This window comes from Myxocyprinus asiaticus, chromosome 8 (assembly GCF_019703515.2).
Source record: "Myxocyprinus asiaticus isolate MX2 ecotype Aquarium Trade chromosome 8, UBuf_Myxa_2, whole genome shotgun sequence".
NCBI lineage: Eukaryota > Metazoa > Chordata > Actinopteri > Cypriniformes > Catostomidae > Myxocyprinus > Myxocyprinus asiaticus.
Window position 1 is genome coordinate 38746957 of NC_059351.1, and position 22900 is coordinate 38769856.

Here is a 22900-nt window from a genome sequence, read left to right on the forward strand (position 1 = left end):
TTAATAAGCCATTTCCCTCATGGGGACCGCTGGCTGGGCTCCACAATGTAGATGATCTCAGGTTTTACTATCCTTGTGGGGACATTTGGTCCCCACAATGTAGTATACATGTACACACACACACACACACACACACACACACACACACACATGTAAGTGCGGCTATCCTTATGAGGACTCTCCATAGACATAATGATTTTTATACTGTACGAACTATAGATTCTATCCCCTAACCCTAATCCTACCCCTAAACCTAACCCTCACAAACAACTTTCTGCATTTTTACATTTTCAAAAAAACACCAATTTGTATGTTTTTTTAAGTGATTTGAATCATGGGGACACTAGAAATGTACTCATAAACCACATTTATAGCATAATACCCTGGTAATTACCAGTTTGTAACCAAAAAAAATGTCCTAGTAAACCACCCACCACACACACACACACACACACACACACACATACATAAACACAAACCTCTGACGCACACATCTAAACACACCCTTCCCCCACTCTCATCCCTCTCTCTCTCTCACACACACACATAAATACTGAAGGGCGGGCACGCACGCACACACACTCACACTCACACACACACACACACACAGTTTGAGAGAGAGAGAGACTACTACACGAACACAAAAAGAGCACAATGTAAAAAAACACAATTCTCATACATGCAGTGGTCAGTTAAACAATAGTGCACCGATAGACATACACAAAGGAACACTTATGCAAATCTACTCACAGACATTACAAATCACATCACAATCCATGCACATACACACAGATTATAGTCAAGAAACAATTCTCCCATACGATATTCTTGGACCACACACACACACACACACACACACACACACACACACACACACACACAAACACCCTCACAGAAACCTTTTTGCATTTTTACATTTTCAAACAAACATAATTTAATATGTTTAATAAGCCATTTCCCTCATGGGGACCACTGGCTGGGCCACACAATGTAGGTGATCTCAGGTTTTACTATCTTTGTGGGGACATTTGGTCCCCACAATGTAGCATAAACACATACACACACACACACACACACACACACACACACACACACACACACACACAGATTCTCCCTCCTACGCAGGCGCGCACACACACATTACCCCTTTCTCGCCTCTCTCTCTCTCTCTCTCTCTCTCTCTCTCTCTCACACACACACACACACACACACACACATACACACTGCTCTCTTACACACCCCTCCCCTTCCATTCTCACACACATCCTGTCTCACACGCAAACACACACACACACACACACACACAGTCACATTCTCTCTATTCTCTCATTCTAAATCACTTGCGCACACATACACTCAGACAAATACACATACAAACACACAAACACCCCTCCCCCTTTCACAGGCACCCTGCCACTCTTCCAACACACACACACACACACACACACACACACACACACACACACACACACACACACACAGAGAGTCATCGAACAATGAGTTATTGACTGCAACCTGTTTTAATGACAGTTCAGATATTGCCATTTAATGCAGTGCAAGTTTAGAATACATACATTAATAATAAATTATTGAATGAGATTGTTTCTTCATTCTGCACCAGTTCCAGTCATCTTCATACAGTAACCAGGTGCTGATTTCTATACTAATTCTCTGACTTATTGACTTCCACCAGAGTTCTGGCTCCACAGCAATCTCCTGTATATAGTACAAGTTTCCTACAACAGAAGCTGACCCAGCCTTATTATAATATACAGATTTTTGAGTAGATGATTTAGCATATGCTAAAGACAGAGTAAATAGGTGACAACTGCAGTAAATGCGAAAAGGTCCTAGTTTGGAGATGTAGACATTTCTCTGTCACTAGGTGACCAGAGTCACATCTGACAAATTGACCTGGAATACAAAGCAGTACATTTATGTAGCCAGCAGAGGGCGTGAGTGTTCCATCAGTGTGCATGGCGTAGGGGAATTACTGTAATCCAACAAACGCAAACAGATGATAGACTTCATAACTGCCCACTGCACATGTAGAAGGAATGAGAAGCATTTGTGTGATAAATGTTAAGAAGTAGCCTTTTTAATGAATGTTCCAGGTTCTATACAATTTAAGCCCAATAGACAGCATTTGAGGCGATTACCATAAACAAATAATGTAGACCCGTGCCCCGTTCATAAAAAAAAAAAGTACAAATTGCATTTAGAGCAAAACACTTACAATGGAAGTAAATGTCTAAAAATGCACATTGCTTTAAAAATATTGCAAAAAGACAAAAACATTACATCAATTACTGTAATATGATTCAGTGTCATAAAATCAGGGATTTACTGGCTTTATGGCGTTTACCACATTACAGTATAGACCGGTTACATCCTCATGACAACAAAGTTATTAAAGTAATATTGGATATAACTTTACAAAGATAAGGTTAAGAGAGCGATTTTATCACACTAAAATAATGGTAACACATAATGTTTACTTCTTGTGGCTAAACTTATGAAACAGTATGTATTTTAATGTACATGTACTGGCCCCATTCACTTCAGTTGTAAGCGCCCTATTGTAATCGCAATATTTTTTGAATAAACAATGAACGAGTCAAAATTATTATTATTACTTTTGTGGTTATCAACATTATGCCACAAATGCTGTTAATTGAGCAAACTTGTAATATACCTGGAAAAATCCTTTAAGGTATGCAAAATGTGTTGCATTTGTACAGTAGATATACTGTATGTCAGTTTGGAGAGATATTTCTAGGAAATCCCTTTTTACCCAAAAATGAAAATTCTCTCATCATTTACTCACCCTCATGCCATCCATGATATGTATGACTTTCCTTCTTCTGCTGAAACCAAACAGAGATTTTTAGAAGAGTATCTCAGCTCGGTTGATCCCCACAATACAAGTGAATAGTGACCAAAACTTTGAAGCTCCAAAAAGCATATATAAAGTCTCTGGTAGTTTAATCCATGTCTTGTGATCGAATTGGTTTTGGGTGAGAACAGACCAAAATAAAACTTTGTTTTCAGCAGTGTCCTTGGCGATCATGATTTCAAGCACGATAACACTTCCAGTTGCCATCTAGTGCTCTGTGCATTCGTAAAGCACTAGGAAGTATAATCAAGCTTGAAACCATTATTGTGCCTTGAGACTGCAATGACAATATTTACAGTAAAAAAAAAATAAAAAAATAAAAAAAAGAGTTATATTTTGGTCTATTCGCACCCAAAACCAACTGGATTGCTTCTGAAGACATGGATTAAACCACTGGAGTTGTGTGGGGGCCTGGGTAGCTCAGTGGTAAAATACACTGGCTACCACCCCTGGAGTTTGCTAGTGAGTGACTCCAGCCAGGTCTCCTAAGCAACCAAATTGGCCCAGTTGCTAGGGAGGGTAGAGTCACATGGGGTAACCTCCTCGTGGTCGCCATAATGTGGTTTGTTCTCAGTGGGGCACGTGGTGAGTTGAGCGTGGTTGCTGCGGTGGATGGCATGAAGCCTCCACAAGCGCTATGTCTCCGTTGCAATGCGCTCAACAAGCCACGTGGTAAGATGCGCGGGTTGACGGTCTCGGACTTGGAGGCAGCTGGGATTCATCCTCCGCCACCCGGACAGAGGCGAATCACTACGCAACCACGAGGACTTAGAGCGCATTGGGAATTGGGCATTCCAAATTGGGAGAAAAAATGAAAAAAAAAAACCCACTGGAGTTGTATGAATTGCTTTTATGCTGCCTATATGTTTTCTTTTTGGAGCTTAAAAGTTCTGGCCACCATTCAGTTTTATATGGATCTACAGAGCTGAAATATTCTTCTAAAAATCTTTGTGTTCAGCAGAAGAGAGAAAGTCATACATATCTGGGCAGGCATGAGGATGAGTAAATTTTCATTTTTGAGTGAACGACAGAATTCCTTTATGTATACAGTAATTATGATATACTGTACAAACAAAGATTACATAGGAGTGGATTTTGTAGTCATGTCCCAAAAAGCATAGTTCCTTAAACAGATAGAATGCTTTGATCCTTCTGGCCCTGCGCATAGTAACTATTTTTAAAAAATATAACAGTGTTTGTTAAGACTTAACAATCTTAAGGTCAATAATTTTATATTATGAGGTAATAAAATACAGTATACTGTGTGTGTGTTTTGCTTAATCTCAATAAAATATTTACATTTCTTGCTATTAAGCCTCAATAAAGTTTAACATTTGAAAAGCAAAATATGTAAAATACAATCACTTTCGCACACACACACACACAAATCTTCAAACTCTGCCCTCCATGCTTCTCAGCATGCTGGAATGCTAAATTCCAATGCCTGCATCTCTTGGTCATCTTACCCTCTAAATTCTCCATGCTGATATGAAATTCCTTTTTCCTCATTCTTATCATACTATCCCCATCTGCTCCACCCTTTCACTCTTTTTTTTTTCTTTTCTTTTTTTACTCTTGTTTCTGTGTGATAAAGAAATATCCATTCTCATTTCCTTATTTTCTCCACCCCTCTCCTTATCCTTCGGGACATTGTCTTTGGTGTTTTTTCCATTTCAGCTGGCAGAGATTGCAGGGTGTCTGATATCTGGCCAGTCCAGTGTACAAGGTCCTGCAGTAATCGCAGAATCCACATCTTAAGACTGAAGCTTCCACTGCTCATCTGTCCATCCAGCTCCTTTCACACAGGCACAAACAGATTGTTTATGAAATTCAATTTTCTAAAATTTGCTTTCTCAGCACTAAATTAGATAGATAAATATACAAACAGACAGACAGACGTTTGTAGAACTGCACCTCTTTGACTTGAGCTTCAAATTTCTGGCCATCCACTACTAGTCGCTCTGTGCTCACCAACAGGTGTCTCAGACGATCCCTTACAGTTTTCCGCTGTTTCTTATACTCGTTTTCTTCATCTGAAAATTCTGCATCCTCCCGGGTAATGACATCTTCCAGAAGTCGCAGACACTCCTTGAGCGCAGCGTGCAGGATAGATATTTTTTCTGTATCCGACAGCTGAGGAACCATTGGAGGAATGGATACTAAATAATCCACAGCCTTTGATGAGGACGGCAGTGATTCTTGTTTTTTCTATGAATAAAATGGCGAGAAGAAGAAAATAAGTTGAGGTGATATGGAATGGCGAACGTGTCAGAATATAGACTTGTTAAGTAAAAAACATAGGAAGTGGAAAAACAAACTTGTGGCAGACGTTTGACTAAAGGCAGCTATTTAAACAATATTAGGAAGAGCAGACTGGGTCTCAGCCACATTCTGTGCACTAAACATCTGATGCATATTGCACACAAAACTGGAAAATTCCCACCTGGAAACAGGGCTGGGCAATATTGAATATTAACGATATAATCGAGATAATTTTGCTGATGATGTAAAATTGACCAATATCGTGTATATCGTGATGATTTTATGTGCTTTCATTTGGCCATTAGGTTTCAGAAAGAGCGCATCGGCAGACTAATTTCACGATCCTTCAGGGCAGCACAATTAATCAAAATAACATCAAAATGGCAAGTTGGCCATATGTGATTTTTTTTTTCTCCCCTTTTTCTCCCCAATTTGGAATGCCCAATTCCCAATGTGCTCTAAGTCCTTGTGGTGGCATAGTGACTCGCCTCAATACAGGTGGTGGAGGAATAATCTCAGTTGCCTCCACGTCTGAGACTGGCAATCCACGCGTCTTATCATGTGGCTTGTTGAGCGCGTTACCGTGGAGACATAGCACGTGTGGAGGCTTCACGCTACAACTCACCATGTGCCCCACCGAGAGCGAACCACATTATAGCAACCACGAGGAGGTTACCCCATGTGACTTTACCCTCCCTAGCAACCGGGCCAATTTGGTTGCTTAGGAGACCTGGCTAGAGTCACTCAGCACACCCTGGATTTGAACTCGTGACTCCAGGGGTGGTAGTCAGCGTCTTTACTCGCTGAGCTACCCAGGCTCCCCGTATGGTCTGTGTGTAATTCAGAACAAACCGGTGACACACTGATCTGTGTACACGCGCATGGCGGCGCTCTTAGATCAGTTCACGTGCACTGTGAAATCAAATTAATGCAGGTTCAAGCATTCGAGCAATTTCAAACATTAGTAACCGATACAAGTTATTATACAAATCTACAAACACGGCACTGAATAACAGAAAAAGAGGAAATTACAGTGTTACAGGAAATGCATTGTAAACTATCAAATACACATTGCCTTTACTGTGTCACAATAAAAGTGAAGTTGAAGTAAATACGACTTGGTGTAAGCACTTTTGGTGTCAAATTAAAAACCCCAGGTGGAGGTGAAGTAAACAGGACAGAAATATATTACTTTTGTATAACACAAATCTAATAATCAGAATAATAATGATAATTCAGCTTTATATTATAATAATAAACCTGACGTGTCCCAATAATAATTTGTATTATGCAATGTTCAACTGGGGTTTCAAAAATAAGTCAGTGAAGAAGCTTTACACACCTTGTTCATTCACAAAAATGTATTAGTAAAAACATATGAAGGTAAATAATGCTTTTTATTAAGTTACTATGTATCGTATATGAAATATAAATATAAAGTGCATATCAATGAAAATAATTTCATTCTCCCTTGTGTTTATTTAATGAAAAACTATTTATTTTAAATAGATTTTTATTGAATGTCTTTAAAATATTGAATCTACTTGGCTACAATGGCTGTTTGGATGAAATCATTCCTCTGATTAAAAAAAAAAAAAAAAGAATTGAGCCATTTCATAGCAAATACATATTTATCAAGATATATATCGAATATCATCAATAGACTGAAAAATATAGATATAACATTTTTTAAGACATATCGCCCAGCCCTATCTGGAAATAAGAGTCATGTTTACAAGGTTCCAGGTTGATATAACGAGTGTTTTTTAGGATGAAATTATCACTGGGTTTGCCAAAGTTTGCCAGTTAGTGACAAATCTTTACTTATAAGATATTCAGAGTTTTGTTTGAGGCACGTAGTAGCAAGTAAAGCAGATATCCACAAGCACTTTATATTCTGCTTTGTTTAAAATCAGAATCAGAATGAGCTTTATTGCCAAGTATGCTCACACATACAAGGAATTTGTCTTGGTGACAGAAGCTTTCAGTACACAACAATACAAAATAACAAGACTTTTAAAAAATAATAATAAAAAAAAGAATAATAAATATTGAAAAAAAAAGTATATATAGAATACACAATAGACAATATATATATATTTATATATACACACATATACATACATATACACACATATACATAATATATATATATATATATATATATATATATATATATATATATATATATATATATATATATATATATATATATACATAAATACACACACACACACACACACAGACACACACATATATATATATATATATACATATATATATATATATATATATATATATATATATATATATATATAGTACTGATTGTACATGTGCTGAAAGTGAATTTCACCTGTCTCACAAGCTGTTGCCTGTCCATCAGAAAGCTGGTAATCCAATGACAGATAGATGTGGGAACAGAGAGTTGGTGTAATTTAGTCCGGAGAATAGCTGGGATGATGGTGTTGAAAGCCGAACTGAAGTCCACAAAAATGATCCTTGCATATGTCCCTGGACTGTCCAGATGTTGCAGGATATGATGCAATCCCATGTTGACTGCATCATCCATAGACCTGTTTGCTCGATAAGCAAATTGAAGGGGATCTAGAAAGGGTCCAGTGATGTCCTTCAGGTGGGCCAACACTGGTCTCTCAAATGACTTCATGACCACAGACGTCAGGGCAACATGTCTGTAGTCATTAAGTCCTGTGATTTTTGGTTTCTTTGGGACAGGAATGATGATTGAGCATTTGAAGCAGAAGGGAACTTCACACTGCTCCAGTGATCTATTGAAAATCAGTGTGAAGATGGGGGCCAGCTGGTTAGCACAGGATCTAAGACATGCAGGTGAAACGCCATCTGGGCCCTGTGCTTTCCTTATCATTTGTGTTTTCGAAAGACACGGCACACATCATCTTCACAGATCTTTAGTGCAGGTTGAGTAGCAGGAGGGGGGAGAAGGGCGGTTTCAGGAGGTGTTGGAGTTTGTGTGAAGTGAAGGTCAGAGCGGGTGTGGGGTGTAAGATTGGGCCTTTCATATCTACAGTAGAACACATTCAGGTCATCAGCCAGTTGTTGGTCCACCACAGGGTTGGGGGTAGGAGTCCTGTATTTGCTGTCTGTATTTGGGCAATTCACGTGTGAGGTTTGCTTTGTTAAAATCCCCAAGAATAATAATAACTGAGTCCAGGTATTGTTATTCTGTGTCTGTGATCTGATCAGCCAGCTGTTGCAGCGCGGCATTCAAATGCATTTGGCGCGATGTAAACACTCACCAGAATAAACGAGGAAAACTCCCGCAGTGAGTAGAAAGGCTTACAGTTAATAAAGAGCGCTTCCAAATTAGGACAGCACATCTTCTTTAACGTTGTTACATCTGTACACCAACTTTCATTGATGTAAAAGCATGTTCCACTGCCTCTCATTTTCCCTGTTAATACTGCGATGCGATCCGCTCTGAACAGCTGAAAGCCCAGCAGATGTAACGCGCTGTCTGGAATGGTTTCACTCAGCCAGGTTTCTATGAAGCACAAGGCAGCAGAGGTTGAAAAGTCCTTGTTTGTGTGGGTGAGGAGATGTAGTTCATCCGTTTAGTTATGAAGAGAGCGGAGATTCGCAAGATGAATACTCGGCAGCGCTGTTCGAAAGCCGCGCAGATGGAGCTTGACCAGCGCGCCTGCTTGTCTCCCTCGCCTGCGTCTCTTGAACAACACAGCCGCGCCTCCAACTAAAATGTCCAGCAAAATGTCTGAATATTCAAATACTGGGAAAAGATTGTCTGGTATATGCTGTCGAATGTTCAGGAGTTCGTCTCTGGTAAAACTGATTGGAAAAAGATTACTAAACACAGGACAAACAAACAAAAACTACAAAACAATAGGAGTGCTCCACACCGAGGCGGCCATCCGCGGCGCCATCATGATGAATTGAATCATGATGAATCATGATGAATCATTTCACGTCTGTGAAATAGTCTGTACTGTGGTTTTGTGAGCTTTTGTGTGCTGCACTTCTCCTGTGGTGTGACTCATAACACAATGCTTCAGAAGCCTCGGAGGTCTGGATTCTCGTCCAAACCAAAAAGTAATCGTGCTCACGTAATCAATGATGAGTGTGATTCAGAGGTTGCATTTTTTCCTGTAAGATTGGTAATATTTACTCCACTGACGTTAAGTAATAGGGTTGGGGTTTGGGGGTAGAGTTAATAAAATATCAATTCCTCTTCGCTGTGTTTCGTCATTTACAACTAAATACAACTCGCTTTAAAACTCACTTTTGGTGCCCCTCTGTGGAGATTTCACCCAGAATCTGGAGCTAAAATTAACCCATACATGCTTTCAGTAAGCACGGACCAAGTTTAACTGCAAGAACTTTCAATCTACTTTTGCCGAATTCACAGTGAGATCAGTCTTGTTAGAACACTCTTCATATCTGAGTGGGCAGTTTTTAGCTTTTTGAGCCAATTTAGTCAATGGTCAAGCTCAGAGACCACTAGCACCATAACCGGTTTTGAAGTGGGAGGCTGCAAAGTGGGCTGATTGTGACGTCAACACAACATTCTGCTGTCAGACATGGTCAATTTATACCAGACCAGCTTCCGAGATTTTCTAAATCACGGTGACTGACTAGTTATTTATCAAGATAAATATTAGTCAAAAAGGTCTCCTTACATAGTTTGAATGTTGACATAATCTAATAATAGGCTAACTAAAGAGATTCAAATCTGCTTTGATGAGGCAACTGTCTTCGGTTTCAGATATTACTGGAACACTGTATGGGTTCAGCTGTGTGTTCTTCTGTATGGGTTCCTCCTTTTTATATGTCTATTAAATCATTTAATAGTCTTTTATTGTTTGTGTCTGCATTCAACAATGTTACACAAGCACAATATGCCCTGTGTTTTTTTACTGATTTTAAAGCAGCATATTGCATTCGACATTGTGTGACTTGAAGAGGTTATTTCCTCATCCTCAATAATAGAATATAAAGCAATGTTTGTTCAGTATCCTACTTTGTCTAATGCACTCTATGACTGATCTTCAATATTAATCTTGTTTTACTGTGAATTAAGACATATTCCCTCTTGAAAGAAGAAATAAACATGAAACCCACAGAATGTAAAACACCTTCATTTTATTTGATAAGCTTAATAACATTGTGCAAACAGTATATGATCATTCTATGACTATCATGTAAGTCATATCATGCAAGTTATAACTACTTACATAAACATCTGGACTTGTGATAACGGAACATCTCTTTATGGTTTTACACGCGTCTACAAATTGGGCATTTTTTGATTCATGTTCCGGGCTTTTGCAGCTCAGTGGTTAGATCGACCGATTAGTCGTCTGCATGTTTTAACTTTTCTTAGTGCAAAGGGAAAAATGGTACGTTTACATATTTAAATGAATGCCAGGTGCTAAAACTACATCGAATTATAGTCCTTAAGGGAATCAGCTGTAACGTCTGTAGTTGTATATGCTTGGGGACTTGCTATTGGCTGTTGTGTTTGCATAATTAATGAGGTTGGTCTGTGCAGGTTTTGGGGACTGTTTGTGGGTGTTTTTAATTAACATTTAAAAGTAATTGGGGATTATAGCTATGTTTCAAGTTCTGTTTAATGTTAATGATGTCATTTTAAGTTATTTTTTAATTACCCTGGGTGAGATTAGTGTTCCTTTGAGTTAGTAGTGAAGTATTTAATTAAGTGTGTTTACAGTAAATCTTATCCAATACACTGCATGAAGAATTCTGTAAATAGGACAAAATCAAAGTGGAACAGACCGATCCACACAACACAACTACAGACAGTAAACAACAGGGGCGCAAGCGTGCACAGAGTGGGGGTGGGGGTGGGGGTGGTGTCAGAGCGAGAGCGAAATTAACTAGAAGAGCAATGGCAAATCTGGCTGATGCGAACTTTCTAAACTCCAAGGAGGACAAATTGCTGTGAAACAAACCAAGAGAAAAAGGTCAGACGAATATTACCTAAATAAGGTAACGATTATGTTAAATTGAGAACTGAGGAGAACCAGGCTTTTCAGTGGTGGAGAGACCTCCAAGAGGTAAAAGACTTGAAGACGGATGCAGAAGTTGCTCTTTTTCTTCTCGATAAGTGGGTAACATGAATTTTTCTATGTTTCACAGAACCTATATATGCTGTTGTTGTGATGTTAGATTTAGTAGCAGGAGAGATGTGAGTGTCTGGAGCTGGTGTGCGTAAAACTGTCTCGCGTGCATGAATTTGGGGGGTGCAGCATCCAAAGGAGCACTGAAGGGAGGGGTGTATTTGTTTTGGCAGTTGAGTTTGAATATCAACAGTGTTTCTCAGGAATCGCTGAGTGCACCTTTAATGCTGATGGTGTAAAATACATACCATGCCTAATGTCTTCACAAACTGAACATTATTTCCCACCAAAGGTTTATACGACAACACTGTGAATGCACGGAAGACATGATATACATAATCAACTCTTGAAGTTCAGTTGAGATGCTTTTTGTTGCTTTTTACACTTTGTGTAAACAGAATCTAAAAATACGTTTTCAGCTTGAATATTTAATATGCACATGGGGAACGCTGAAACACTGAAACGCCCCTTTCATCTGATTGGCCAACCCACCCCATCTTCTGTACTGCCTTAATCCTACCAGCCAGTTGGGATCGCTCTGCATTTGTCTAAATTTTTATTAAATATTGTCCCGAACCACCACTCACTGTAAAATATGCATGTCATATGTAGTAAACATGTTGCTGGGCAAACAATTGGAGTTGATTTGAGGTGCCTCTAATGGGCGACGTGTGAGAGATCACAAGCCACATCACTTGGGCATGCTGACTGGGAGTTGGCCTATTATATATTAATGTTATACTTAATAACATTGTATGATTTTGTAGTACCTGTGTATTTGTGTCCAATTGATAAATTGAAAAAAGCCACAGGAGTTAATATGATCTGCTCACAATATTTTATTTTTGACATTTAATAATATATTCACTAAAAGTTCATCCAAGATGAGGCGGCAGTGTCAGCAGCACAATTCATCAGCAATCTACGGCTTGCAGAAATTAACATTGCACTTATGGAGACAGGGTGACCAAACGTCCCTATTACAGGGACAGTCCTGATTTTACATGCCGTGCCCCACGTCCCGACGGACTTACTGTCGTCTCCTTGTGTGTCCGAATAGTCTTAGCTATTAGAATTTGATGTCCAGTCCAATTAAGGCAGTAGGCTACAGAAGACAGGGAAGGATTGACCAATCAGACGAAAGGGGCGTTTCAGTTCCGCCCACATGTGAGTATCAAATAGGCTATCAAATATTCAAGCCGTGAAGTAATTTTGTAAACAATAAACAAAAAATAAAAATTGAGCCGTTTCCACCTTTGTCTTTATTTATTTTTAAAAAGAACTTTAAATGGTCAACAGAAAATCAGTTTGTATCGGCTAATTCTATTCATCAGTGTTAAAAACCAATAAAGAAGAAACCGCATTTTTCATTTTGGGGTTTAAAAAGGAAAAAGGAATGGACGCAAAAGTACACGGATCCATTCCATACTGCTCCCACGTTCCAGACTCATTTCCAAAAGCATAGAGAAGTTCGTCTCAACATGTAAGGGAAACAGGAGAGAAGGTGGTGGACCGGAACAATTTGGCAGGTAACCAATAAATGTCTTAATTCCTAGAACAGTCGCGCTTTATAAGCCAGAAACATGTTCCTCTGCCCGTATCCACAAGTTTGGATAGCCTATGGACTCACTTCTGTGCCATTCAGCCGCACATACAATGTTGTCATTTGGTTCATTGTTTTGCCTCCTCCAGACATTCTTTAATCTACCAAATGTCACGACGGATGACATCAGATGTTTGGTTCGCGCAGCAGAATAATTAGCAGAGCAACAGCCTCATCTACATCTACAACATAACATTAGGATTAGTTATAGCCTATATAAATACGTATAGATGGACATGTTTGAGACTTACATATAACTCTAGCAGTTGAACGCACTCCCCGTGAAGAAGCCGGGCAAGATGAGCTGCAGATCTCCCTGCGTGGCCCCGGGTCCCATGACGACGGTTTATAGCTCTGCCAGCCATTTATTTTCCAAAATGATCTAATATTCTGAAAAACAACACTTGGCACGATAGTAGCGAATCCTGGTTCTTAAAACTTGATGTAGCCTCTGTAATATGTTGAACGACGATCCTCGGGCGCTGTTTCTCACTCTTCATAAACTATGCAGTTATTTGATTGTCACCTCGACTATCTCTCACTCGCATGACTTCCCGCACATCTTCCACAGCGCTGTTCTCTCTGTTATGGGATGTTAGTCTCGACTTGAATTTATATGTTACTCCACCCTTTCTGAGAACGTAGTAGGCCTACTCTAATGAGGATTTAAGGGGTCGGGAACTTTTTTCATTGGCCGGGAGCAAGAATGTGATGGTAACATGCAATAATTGTCATCAAATAGAGGGCATTTAAACTTGCATGTTAAAAATTAATATTATTATATTAAATAGGCTAATAGCTATTATATTATTATTATTTCTTCTAAATCAATAAACACAACTGGTTATAATTATATTAATAAAAAAATAACATAAATGCCCAGATTCATTATTTATGTTGCAATGCAGAAAAAAAAAAGAAGAAAAAAAAAAAGATTATTATAATGAGACTAAAGGAGGGATTGTGTTTATATTAATTGCAGTAATGTCTTGACTCACTTGTGTTGTCACTTTTCAAAAAAGCAAAACCAACGTGTGTGTGTGAAAGAGTGTGTGTGTCCAGGTATTCCCTACGTTGTGGGGACCAAATGTCCCCACAAGGATAGTAAAACCTGAACATTTTGACATTGTGGGAACAATCAGTTGGTCCCCATGAGGAAAACAGCTTATAAATCATACTAAATTATGTTTTTGAAAATGTAAAAATGCAGAAAGTTTTTTTGTGAGGGTTAGGTTTAGGGGATAGAATATAAAGTTTGTACAATATAAAAACCATTATGTCTAGGGAAAGTCCTCATAAAACATGAAAACCCAACGTGTGTGTGTGTGTGTGTGTGTGAGAGAGAGAGAGAGAGAGAGAGAGAATGTGTGTGTACTGGTACCACTATATTTGTGAGTGCCAATTTGGTTTTAAATGTCCTCACTAATATAGTGAAACAAACCTGTGTGTTTGTGTGAGTTGTTTTTTTGTTGACATTTTTTAGGTTACAAACAAGGGTATTATGCTATAAATGTGGTTTATGAGGACATTTCTAGTGTCCCTGTAATTCAAATCGCTTAAAAAACATACTAAACAATATTTTTTTGAAAATATAAAAATGCAGAAAGTTTTTTGTGAGGGTTAGGTTTAGGGGTAGGATTAGGGTTAGGGGATAAAATCTATAGTTCGTACAGTATAAAAATCATTATGCCTATGGAGAGTCCTTGAAATGATAGGAGTAGCAATGCACAAACACACACACGCATGCATGCACAAACACACACACTCTCTCTCTCTCTCTCTCTCTCTCCCTCTCCCTCTCTCTCTCTCTCTCACACACACACACACACACACACGATGTGTTTTAAAATAATGATTTTTTTGCTAATCATTTTCCACTCTTTTCTGTTTTAGAGTTAAAAACGATGAAAAATATAAAGCTATTTATTTAAAGATGCACAGATGTTGCAACTTTATAAAACTAATTTATTGTTTCATCATTCTTTATTCTTGGTGTGAATGGAAATCTTTAGTAAGTTTTATAAAATGGGCTGGAGTTCTATGGGACTACTAAATTACATTGTTGCTGCTGGGATGACATTTGTTTTACATCAGTGGTAATTCACTAAATGTGTTTTTATGTGACTTTTTAACAGGAGACACCTTTCCAACCCTTATATGGAAACCTTAGAATTAACCTAAGTTCTCTAAGTTCACAGAATTCTTATCAGGAGACCTCCATACACCGAACCAATTGTTCTATTTGAAATAACAAGGAAGTTAAGTAAGAGACGTACAGTCAGTGGGTTTTTCCATCACAAAATATACCCTGTCTGTTATATGTAATTACAAGGCTACATACCAAATAGACAAACAAATGGACATGAAATATTGCTTTGCATTGAAATTATGTTACTTTGTAAGAGGAAAAAAAAAATTGTTGCTTTTAAGAGGCAGCTGAATGCCACCTTCGGTCTGAGTCGGAGTTCTGATGAACCTGGTGTTGTTTATTTCACGAATATGGCCATCTGACTGTTCATTATGCAGCTTATTATGAGACTACTTGCCAAATGAATAAATGGATATGAAACATTGAATTGAGTTGAAGTTATTTTATTAGTTTACTTTTAGATTGCAGAGTGATACGAGAAGTAGGAGAGATGACTTGCAATAACTCGATGACAGGTCTGATATCACGTAAACCCCAGATGTGTGGCCATTATTCAGAATTATTACATTATGATAATTGATACGGATTGGTCAATCAGGCCCTCCAGCGCTAGATATTTCTGAGTAATGCTGGTCAATAAAACAGGTTCATCATATATTTGACGCAAACCCAAGATGAAAGCTCAGCAAGTTGGGGCTTCTTGCCCCTGGTGGGGTGGTCACCTTGCCCCAGTAGTGGGGCAAGATGGCTCCTTTTCAGAATTTTTAATTTTGTGCTATGACAACTAAATTATAAAAGGTTTCTATTTATTTCCCCTGATAATATGTTGGATGATGCATCATCATCCTGCATGCTAAAAGTTTATCTATATATGTTACAATTTGAAAGTAAATGAATATTGTTCTTAAGGGGGGCGTCTTACCACATCTTACCCTATATACAGTGATAAAGTATAGATAAAGGGGCAATAGTTATAGGGCAAAATTTGTGAATTTATGCAAATATTTTAAATACAGCAATATGCTTTTTTGAGTAACAAGATTGTTTTAAAAAACAAACCCTTTCAGAAATGGGTGCAACATTTTCTGTTCATTTCAGTCACATTTGGCATTTCGTAACATCTCAAGTATTCTACAAACAAAGAATCTCCATTGTGTTTGAATCAGTCAGTGTGAGCCCACTTTGAACATTCTTCATAACAAATCTATTCGCCCCCACTGGTCTTTTTATGGAGGGCTTTTAACCCCTGAAACAAGGGGCTTTAAAATAAATAAATAAATTATATATATATATATATATATATATATATATATAACCCAAATTCTATCCTTTCACTTACTGGACAGTTATTGAAAAACTTTTGATTTAATCACCTTAAAACAAACCTGAAAATGACAAATAAGCCTGTTTTCTTACTTAATAAATGCGATATTTTTCAAAGGATTCTTATTAGCTAAATACATTTGCAACATTTTAACAGTTATTAAATGTTGGATCAGATTACTTAAAAATCCACTTGAAAATTGAAAACGCTGGAGTGCTGCATGCTGACAAAGGTGTTTACGTGCAGTTGTAGTTTTTGTTGCTAGTGTTGTATACGTAGTGTTTATAGTGTATATAGTGTTTTTATTGGTGAATAAAACAAACACAAACAAAAGTGCCTTTCACCCTGTAGAATAGTTGTGTATTATTAGTTTTGTATTAAACTTGTTCAATCGCATTTCACGTTTTCCGGCTGCTCTCCACAGGCTCATGTCACGTAACAGTACTATTCCGCGCCACGTGATGGCATCATTATTCTTCATCCACTCCATTACATTCTGTTTATACACTAAGAAGAAAGAAACACTGACTTCCGGATAAACAAACGATCAGCAATTTAACGGTTAATATCTTATCTGACAAGTATTTTAGCGGAATTTTGTATCTGGTGCGCAGTCGCATTTAAGCTGTAATGAATTCGCTTGTGGGATACGGGCTGTCGTCCGAGTCAGAGGATGAAGAGAGGGGAGAGGACAATCGGAAGGAGTGAGTTCATAATTCAGTGTTTTATCCGATTTCAATCTATCAAGCAATACCCGAGATTTAATTTGCGCAAAAGCCAAGTATGAGGAGTAACTACTTTCCACATAAGTATTTATATTATTGTGCAATACACTACTCTCTAGATGTTGATTTTTGTTTTATATATATATATATATATATATATATATATATATATCACCCCAAAATAGTAAGGATTTACAAAGGCAAGCTTTTCTGGTGACCCAGTATTTTTAAACATTACATTTATATCAGTTGGGCGACATGTTCAAAGTGATAAGGGTACAAAAAAAAAAAAAAGAAAAAAAGAAAATGTTTTTAATTTTTTTTTTTTTAAACCCAATTAAGCCCTCACTATATAATGGCACTAACTTAAGTTTAGTGTTGTAACGTGGGTTTTTAAGCAAATAATGGAAGGAAAAATGAGCTCTCACAAAAGCTAATAGAGATTATTTCATTACACAAGAAAGGCCATGGCTACAAATACATTTCCAAAGCACTTCAATTTCCAATGGACAAAGTTGGCTGCACCATTCCTACATTTACCACAAAAAATGATACAACAGCAACCTTCCTGGGCGTGGAAGAAAGCAAATCTTCACTAAGAGAAATGTTGACTTGAACATTCAAGAAGGAATTTGGAAAAGCCTGTTGAGTTCGAAGGTTTTATGGACGTATGAGACTAAACTGACACTGAATTTTAGACCCATAGGTCAGCAGTACGTCTGCAGTAAGAAAGGCAAGGCTTATGACAAGAACAACACCATCCCCATGGTCAAGCATGGAAGAGGGTGAGTCACATTATGGGGGTGTTTTGCTGCTGCAAGAACCAGCTACCCTGACTGTGTGACTGCACCATGGATTCTTTGGGGTACGGGACCATTTTAGCATGGAATATGATGGCATCAGTGTGTAAATTGAAGCTTGGTGATCACTGGACATTCCAGCAAAACAGTAATGCCAATGACACATCCAAGTTGTCCAAAGCCTGGTTCAGGGATAGGTCATGGAATGACCTTGAATGGCCCTTTTAGTCCATCATTAAAATCCCATTGCACATCTTTGGTGGGATTCGAAGGAAGCACTGGCAGCACAGAAACCAAAGAATGTCAATGAGCTGGAACCTTTTGCTCATGACAAATGTGTCAAGATTCAAATAGAGAGGTGTCCTAAGCTTTAATGTAAGTAATGTTTCACTTACCTGAAACATTTATTGGATGTTATTAAGGGTAAAGAATGCTCCACAAATTACTGACTTTGGGGGTTGAATAATTTTGACATGACATTTGTAGAGAGAACTAGGGTTTTATTTATTTTATTTGAAATTTAAGTAAACTGAAATCTTAATTCTCTAAATCACTCAAATGTGAAAAACATACTTTGACTGTTTACTGAGGTTTTAAATAATTGACATCACCAGAATGTATTGCTGGTCTGCGGGGTTGAGTCATTTTGATTTCTACTGTATGTACTGTATGTGTTCAGAGATGCTGTCAACCATAACAAATACCTTGGCCAATACAGCTTTCTGATAGTAATCTTATACATTAATCTATATCCTTTGATATATTTTATACTTTGAAGTAGAGCTGCATGATTCTGCATAAATTGAGAATTAAGATTTTTTTTGCTCAGAATAAAGATCACGATTCTGAAGGGGAAAAAAATGCTTATGTGATTTACAAAACCTGGACATAAGGGTACTAAACAAAGTAACATGTAATGTACTAGTGTTTCTGACAAAATGTTCTCTACTTCAGTCTATGCAAAAATGCAATAAAGTTGTAAGTCCACAAGAGGGCGCAACGAATACATTACAAACTAAACAGCCCCTTGTTTTTATTGCAAAATAAATAAAAAATAATAATTCTGTTAAAAAAAAAAATGCATTAAAAAAATGAAACGATTTAGCCTGTTTCTCAAATGCTAAGTAAAAAGCAAAACGAGTGGAAAAAAGCTTCATTAACAGTTTTATGTCAACTTAGTTTTGCACTGGTAGGCAAATATGCAATAAAACACTGTTATTTTTACTAATTAAAAAAAATATATTAATTTAATTTAAAACAATGTGGCCTTCAGTGTCTCTTGTAAAAACTGCATCAAGTTTTTAAAGGAATTATTCAAGAGCCAGTATTTAAATAGAGAACAGAGTAAACAATGAGTTTTTTTAGCAACAGTAGCAATAAAACATAAAAAAAATTATAAAAACATTAAAAATGTATTTAATGCAAAATGAAACTACTTAAATATTTGACAGTCTTTACTCTGTGATTATTAGATATATATTAATACTGATTTGATGCAGTAAGAATGCATACATGCCTATAACAGACATCATGCAGCTTATATACATTTAGACATCGCACAGATTTAACATTTTTAAAGAATTTGTCCCATCTGCTTATACATTAACGGCTGTGTTTGCTTTAATATCTAATCCCGTCTGTTTACACTGGTGATTCATAAACGGCTGTGTTTACACTAATATTGCCTAAAGAGAGGTATTTTGATTAAGAACAGCGCAGAGTCTCGTGCAGGAGCCCTGCATTCATCACGAGACACAAGCGCACGGGCAGACACATGCATGTGGAGCGTTTGAAAACAGCCGACTGTAACCAAACAGCACACGGGTAGCGAGATTAGTCAGATCTTGGTAATGCTGGTATTTATTTTTTATTTTATTTTTTTTTTTAGCATCGGTGGATGGCTATTAAAATATTGAATTGAGGAGAGATTCCGTCACACTCCTAGCTAATCATGGCTGCACCCTGCAGTTTGTAAACCACTGTGCTGGACAAACGTCTTTGGTGTTTTAGTTTATTCATTTCGTGCAGGAGCGCTGTGGTTTGTAGATGCCATATAAAGTTGAAAAGATCAACATTTAAAAATGCATCATGAAGTGAATTTTGAATTAAAATTTGACTACCTTACAAAAGGCATGCGACGGGAACGTTAATATACGTTGCAGAATCGTTGTCATTTAGAAATGAGATTGCGTGGGTGCAGGGCCTTAGCTGGGTATTCTGGGGCCCCTTTCCTATTAAAAAATACAGTTTAGAATTTGTTGTGGGGCCCCCTTGGACCTGTGGGCCCCTAGAATCATTACCACCTTTCACCCCTCTAGCTACGGCCCTGCGTGGGTGTCTGGATCGTGTTCGCGATCTTTTAATGATTAATCGTGCAGCTCTACTTTGAAGTGGTGAGGATCAGGCGTCAGTTTTAAATTAACATCTTAAAATACTTCTTCTTAGGTCCATCAAAAAGACAGACGATGTTGTGGTGGAGAGGAAAAGCCACAATTTCCTGTTGGAGCCAGAATCACCTTCCAGTGAGTCTGAATCTAGTCCAGAGAATGCGGATGAAGAGGTGTCTATTGCTGATCACTCCTCCTCTGGGTCCTTCCCATCCATCCGTCCTCAAACTCGGAAGCTTCCGCCTCCACCTCTGGGAGGTTCCAGCTCAGGTGGAGTGCTCACAGGCAGCAGTGTGTTTGCGAACCCCTTCAAAGAAATGGCTGAAGGGAGACTGAATGTCCTGCAGAAACATGTACCACTTACTCTACAAGCTCGCCCAACCCAGATCGGTGGTAAGCGCATTTGTGTGGCCTACAGAAAGGACGGTCGTTGCCGTTTTGGAATCAGCTGCAAGTTTGCGCATGACAGCGATCTGCAGAGTAGCAATGTGGTCACTTCTGACAGTGGACCAAAAGACAATGCCTCTGCCAGTGTTGTAGTAGGTTCATATAATCTTGATCCAGTGGCTTCTCATGACGTAGACAAGGAGACAGATGAAGGGAAGGACAGTGAACAGCGAAAAAAGAAAAGGGTGGGGGTGACTGATTCTCTCATTCCACCAAAACGTGCACTCAAGCAGTATACCAGACTCTCACACCACTAAAAGTCGACATTATAACAATTCAGAATCCCAGGACTTTCTGTCTGTATAAAAAGATTTTGGGAACAACACACTTTTATGTGATATATACTTAAGATAAGTGTGTTATGTTTGTTAAATTAAAATACTACTAGGAAGCTTGTGATAATCAGTCTTTATAATGTGTAACAGACAGATGTTATTGTTTCATATACAAAGAAACTATTATTATAATTAACTGCATCAAAAACTTAAAGGTGCACTCAGCGATTCCTGAGAAACACTGTTGATATTCGAACTCAACTGCCAAAACAAACACACTCCTCCCTTCAGTACTCCTTTGGAAGCTCCGCCCCCCCAAATTCATGCAGGTCTCTTTATCATAGCTGAAGCGAAGCAAAGTAATAATCTAATACGTTAATAAACGACAGAGAAGCAGTATACAAAACACAGCAACTAGAACTAGCGAGAGTTAGTTGTTTAGTTTGATTTTACAGTAACGCATACAAAAAAAAACAGTGACTGAAAAATGTGTTTTTAAATATTCGTGGCTACAAAACTCTTTGCAAACGTTGTTCAGACAAATACCATTAGACAATAAGAGCGAACAACAACACAGCAAGTTATGTAAATAACGTTAGCTCCTGCATCCATCTTCAAGCCTTTTACCTCTCCACCGCTGAAAAGCCTCGCCGATGTTGATGTGGCTCCTAGCCCTCGACTTATCATAATCCTTCTTTTTTAGTTAATTTTCATCTGACCCTTTTCTCTTGGTCTGTTTCTCAGCCATTTGTCCTTCTTTGAGTTTAGAAAGTTCGCATCAGCCAGATTTCCCTCTCACTCTGCCCCCACCCCCCATCCTGTGCACGCACAAGAACCACCCCCTGTTGCTGATTGGCTGGAGTGGTGTTGTGTGGATCGGTCCGATCCACTTTGTTTTTGTCCCATTTACAGAGCCAGATATTTGCTGAATTTGACAAAAAGTGTATTGGATTAGAATTACTGAGTGCACCTTTAACTTTGTGGAAGACTTGTTACGGTGTTAGTTTGAAAAACTTAAATTACGTAAGGAGCAGTGCCGTTATGTATGCGGGAAATTTCAATTTCTATAGCATCCCAAAACTCCTTTGGGTGATTCTAATGAAATTGACCTGATCTTATTTTACCCCAAAATCAAAGTTAACAAAAAAGAAATTACATTTTGCCTATTGAAAATAAAGCCCGTTTTAGGGCCATTACATTGTGACATTATTTTCAGGACATTTACACACATTTTAGCCCCAAATTCTCATCACCTCAATGAGGAAAAAAATGCTGAATTATTTAAATGTGTATTTAAAAATCACAGTAGTACTCCCTTGGTAGTGCCTTTAATTTTCTCTGGTTTTAATTCAGAAACTCATTGTACAACAGCATCTTTTTTTATTGTAATACAGTAAAAACTTACGGTAATGAGAAGTTGGGGGATAAAATGTCCTGAAAGTAATGTCACAAAACAAGATGGTCTTAATGGTCCTAAATGCAGGCTTAATTTTCTTTATGCAAAATATAATTTACACTTTTTTCTTTTTTTTTTTTATTAATCTGGGGTTTTTCTTGGACTTGTTTTGTGGAATCACCCCATATCAGTTATATTAGCCTAATTCTAAAGTTTTGGGATACTGGGTAATAAATGTAAATGTGCATACCCAAACATATTGTCTGTGTGATAAGTGTTAAAATATCAAATAAAAACAGAACAATGTATGTCTCGGTACAGGATTGCAGATTTTGAACAGCATTGCTGAGGTTCACTTTTTCACTTGAGCCATTGAGCTCATTGCACAGCTGGTTATCATTTCTACAGTACCAAGCCACATGGTGGCACAAAATGCTCACACAGAGACAAAAATAAGACAATAAAGTTGGGATGAATTAGGGGTCTGTGGAGGCCGATACACTCA

The 22900-nt window shown here is 38.0% G+C and overlaps 2 protein-coding genes across 3 annotated transcripts; one reads left to right on the forward strand and one right to left on the reverse strand.

Moving 5' to 3' along the window:
- Positions 1–1516: 1516 nt before the first annotated feature.
- Positions 1517–13461, reverse strand: LOC127445449 (uncharacterized). 2 transcript variants are annotated; one of them, XM_051705532.1, is made up of 3 exons: positions 13144–13461; positions 4811–5104; positions 1517–4691 (listed from the first exon to the last, which is right to left on the reverse strand). In XM_051705532.1, exons 1-3 carry the CDS (start codon positions 13255–13257, stop codon positions 4503–4505), a joined length of 597 nt encoding a protein of 198 aa, XP_051561492.1. In that variant the 5' UTR covers positions 13258–13461; the 3' UTR covers positions 1517–4502. The 2 variants fall into 2 exon arrangements, with proteins under 2 accessions (XP_051561492.1, XP_051561491.1); XM_051705531.1 differs by lacking the exon at positions 13144–13461 and adding an exon at positions 7512–9716.
- A 3421-nt stretch (positions 13462–16882) lies between these two features.
- LOC127445388 (uncharacterized) lies at positions 16883–22778 on the forward strand. Its single transcript, XM_051705436.1, has 2 exons — positions 16883–17069; positions 20336–22778. Exons 1-2 carry the CDS (start codon positions 16996–16998, stop codon positions 20979–20981), a joined length of 720 nt encoding a protein of 239 aa, XP_051561396.1. The 5' UTR covers positions 16883–16995; the 3' UTR covers positions 20982–22778.
- The last annotated feature ends 122 nt before the right edge of the window (positions 22779–22900 follow it).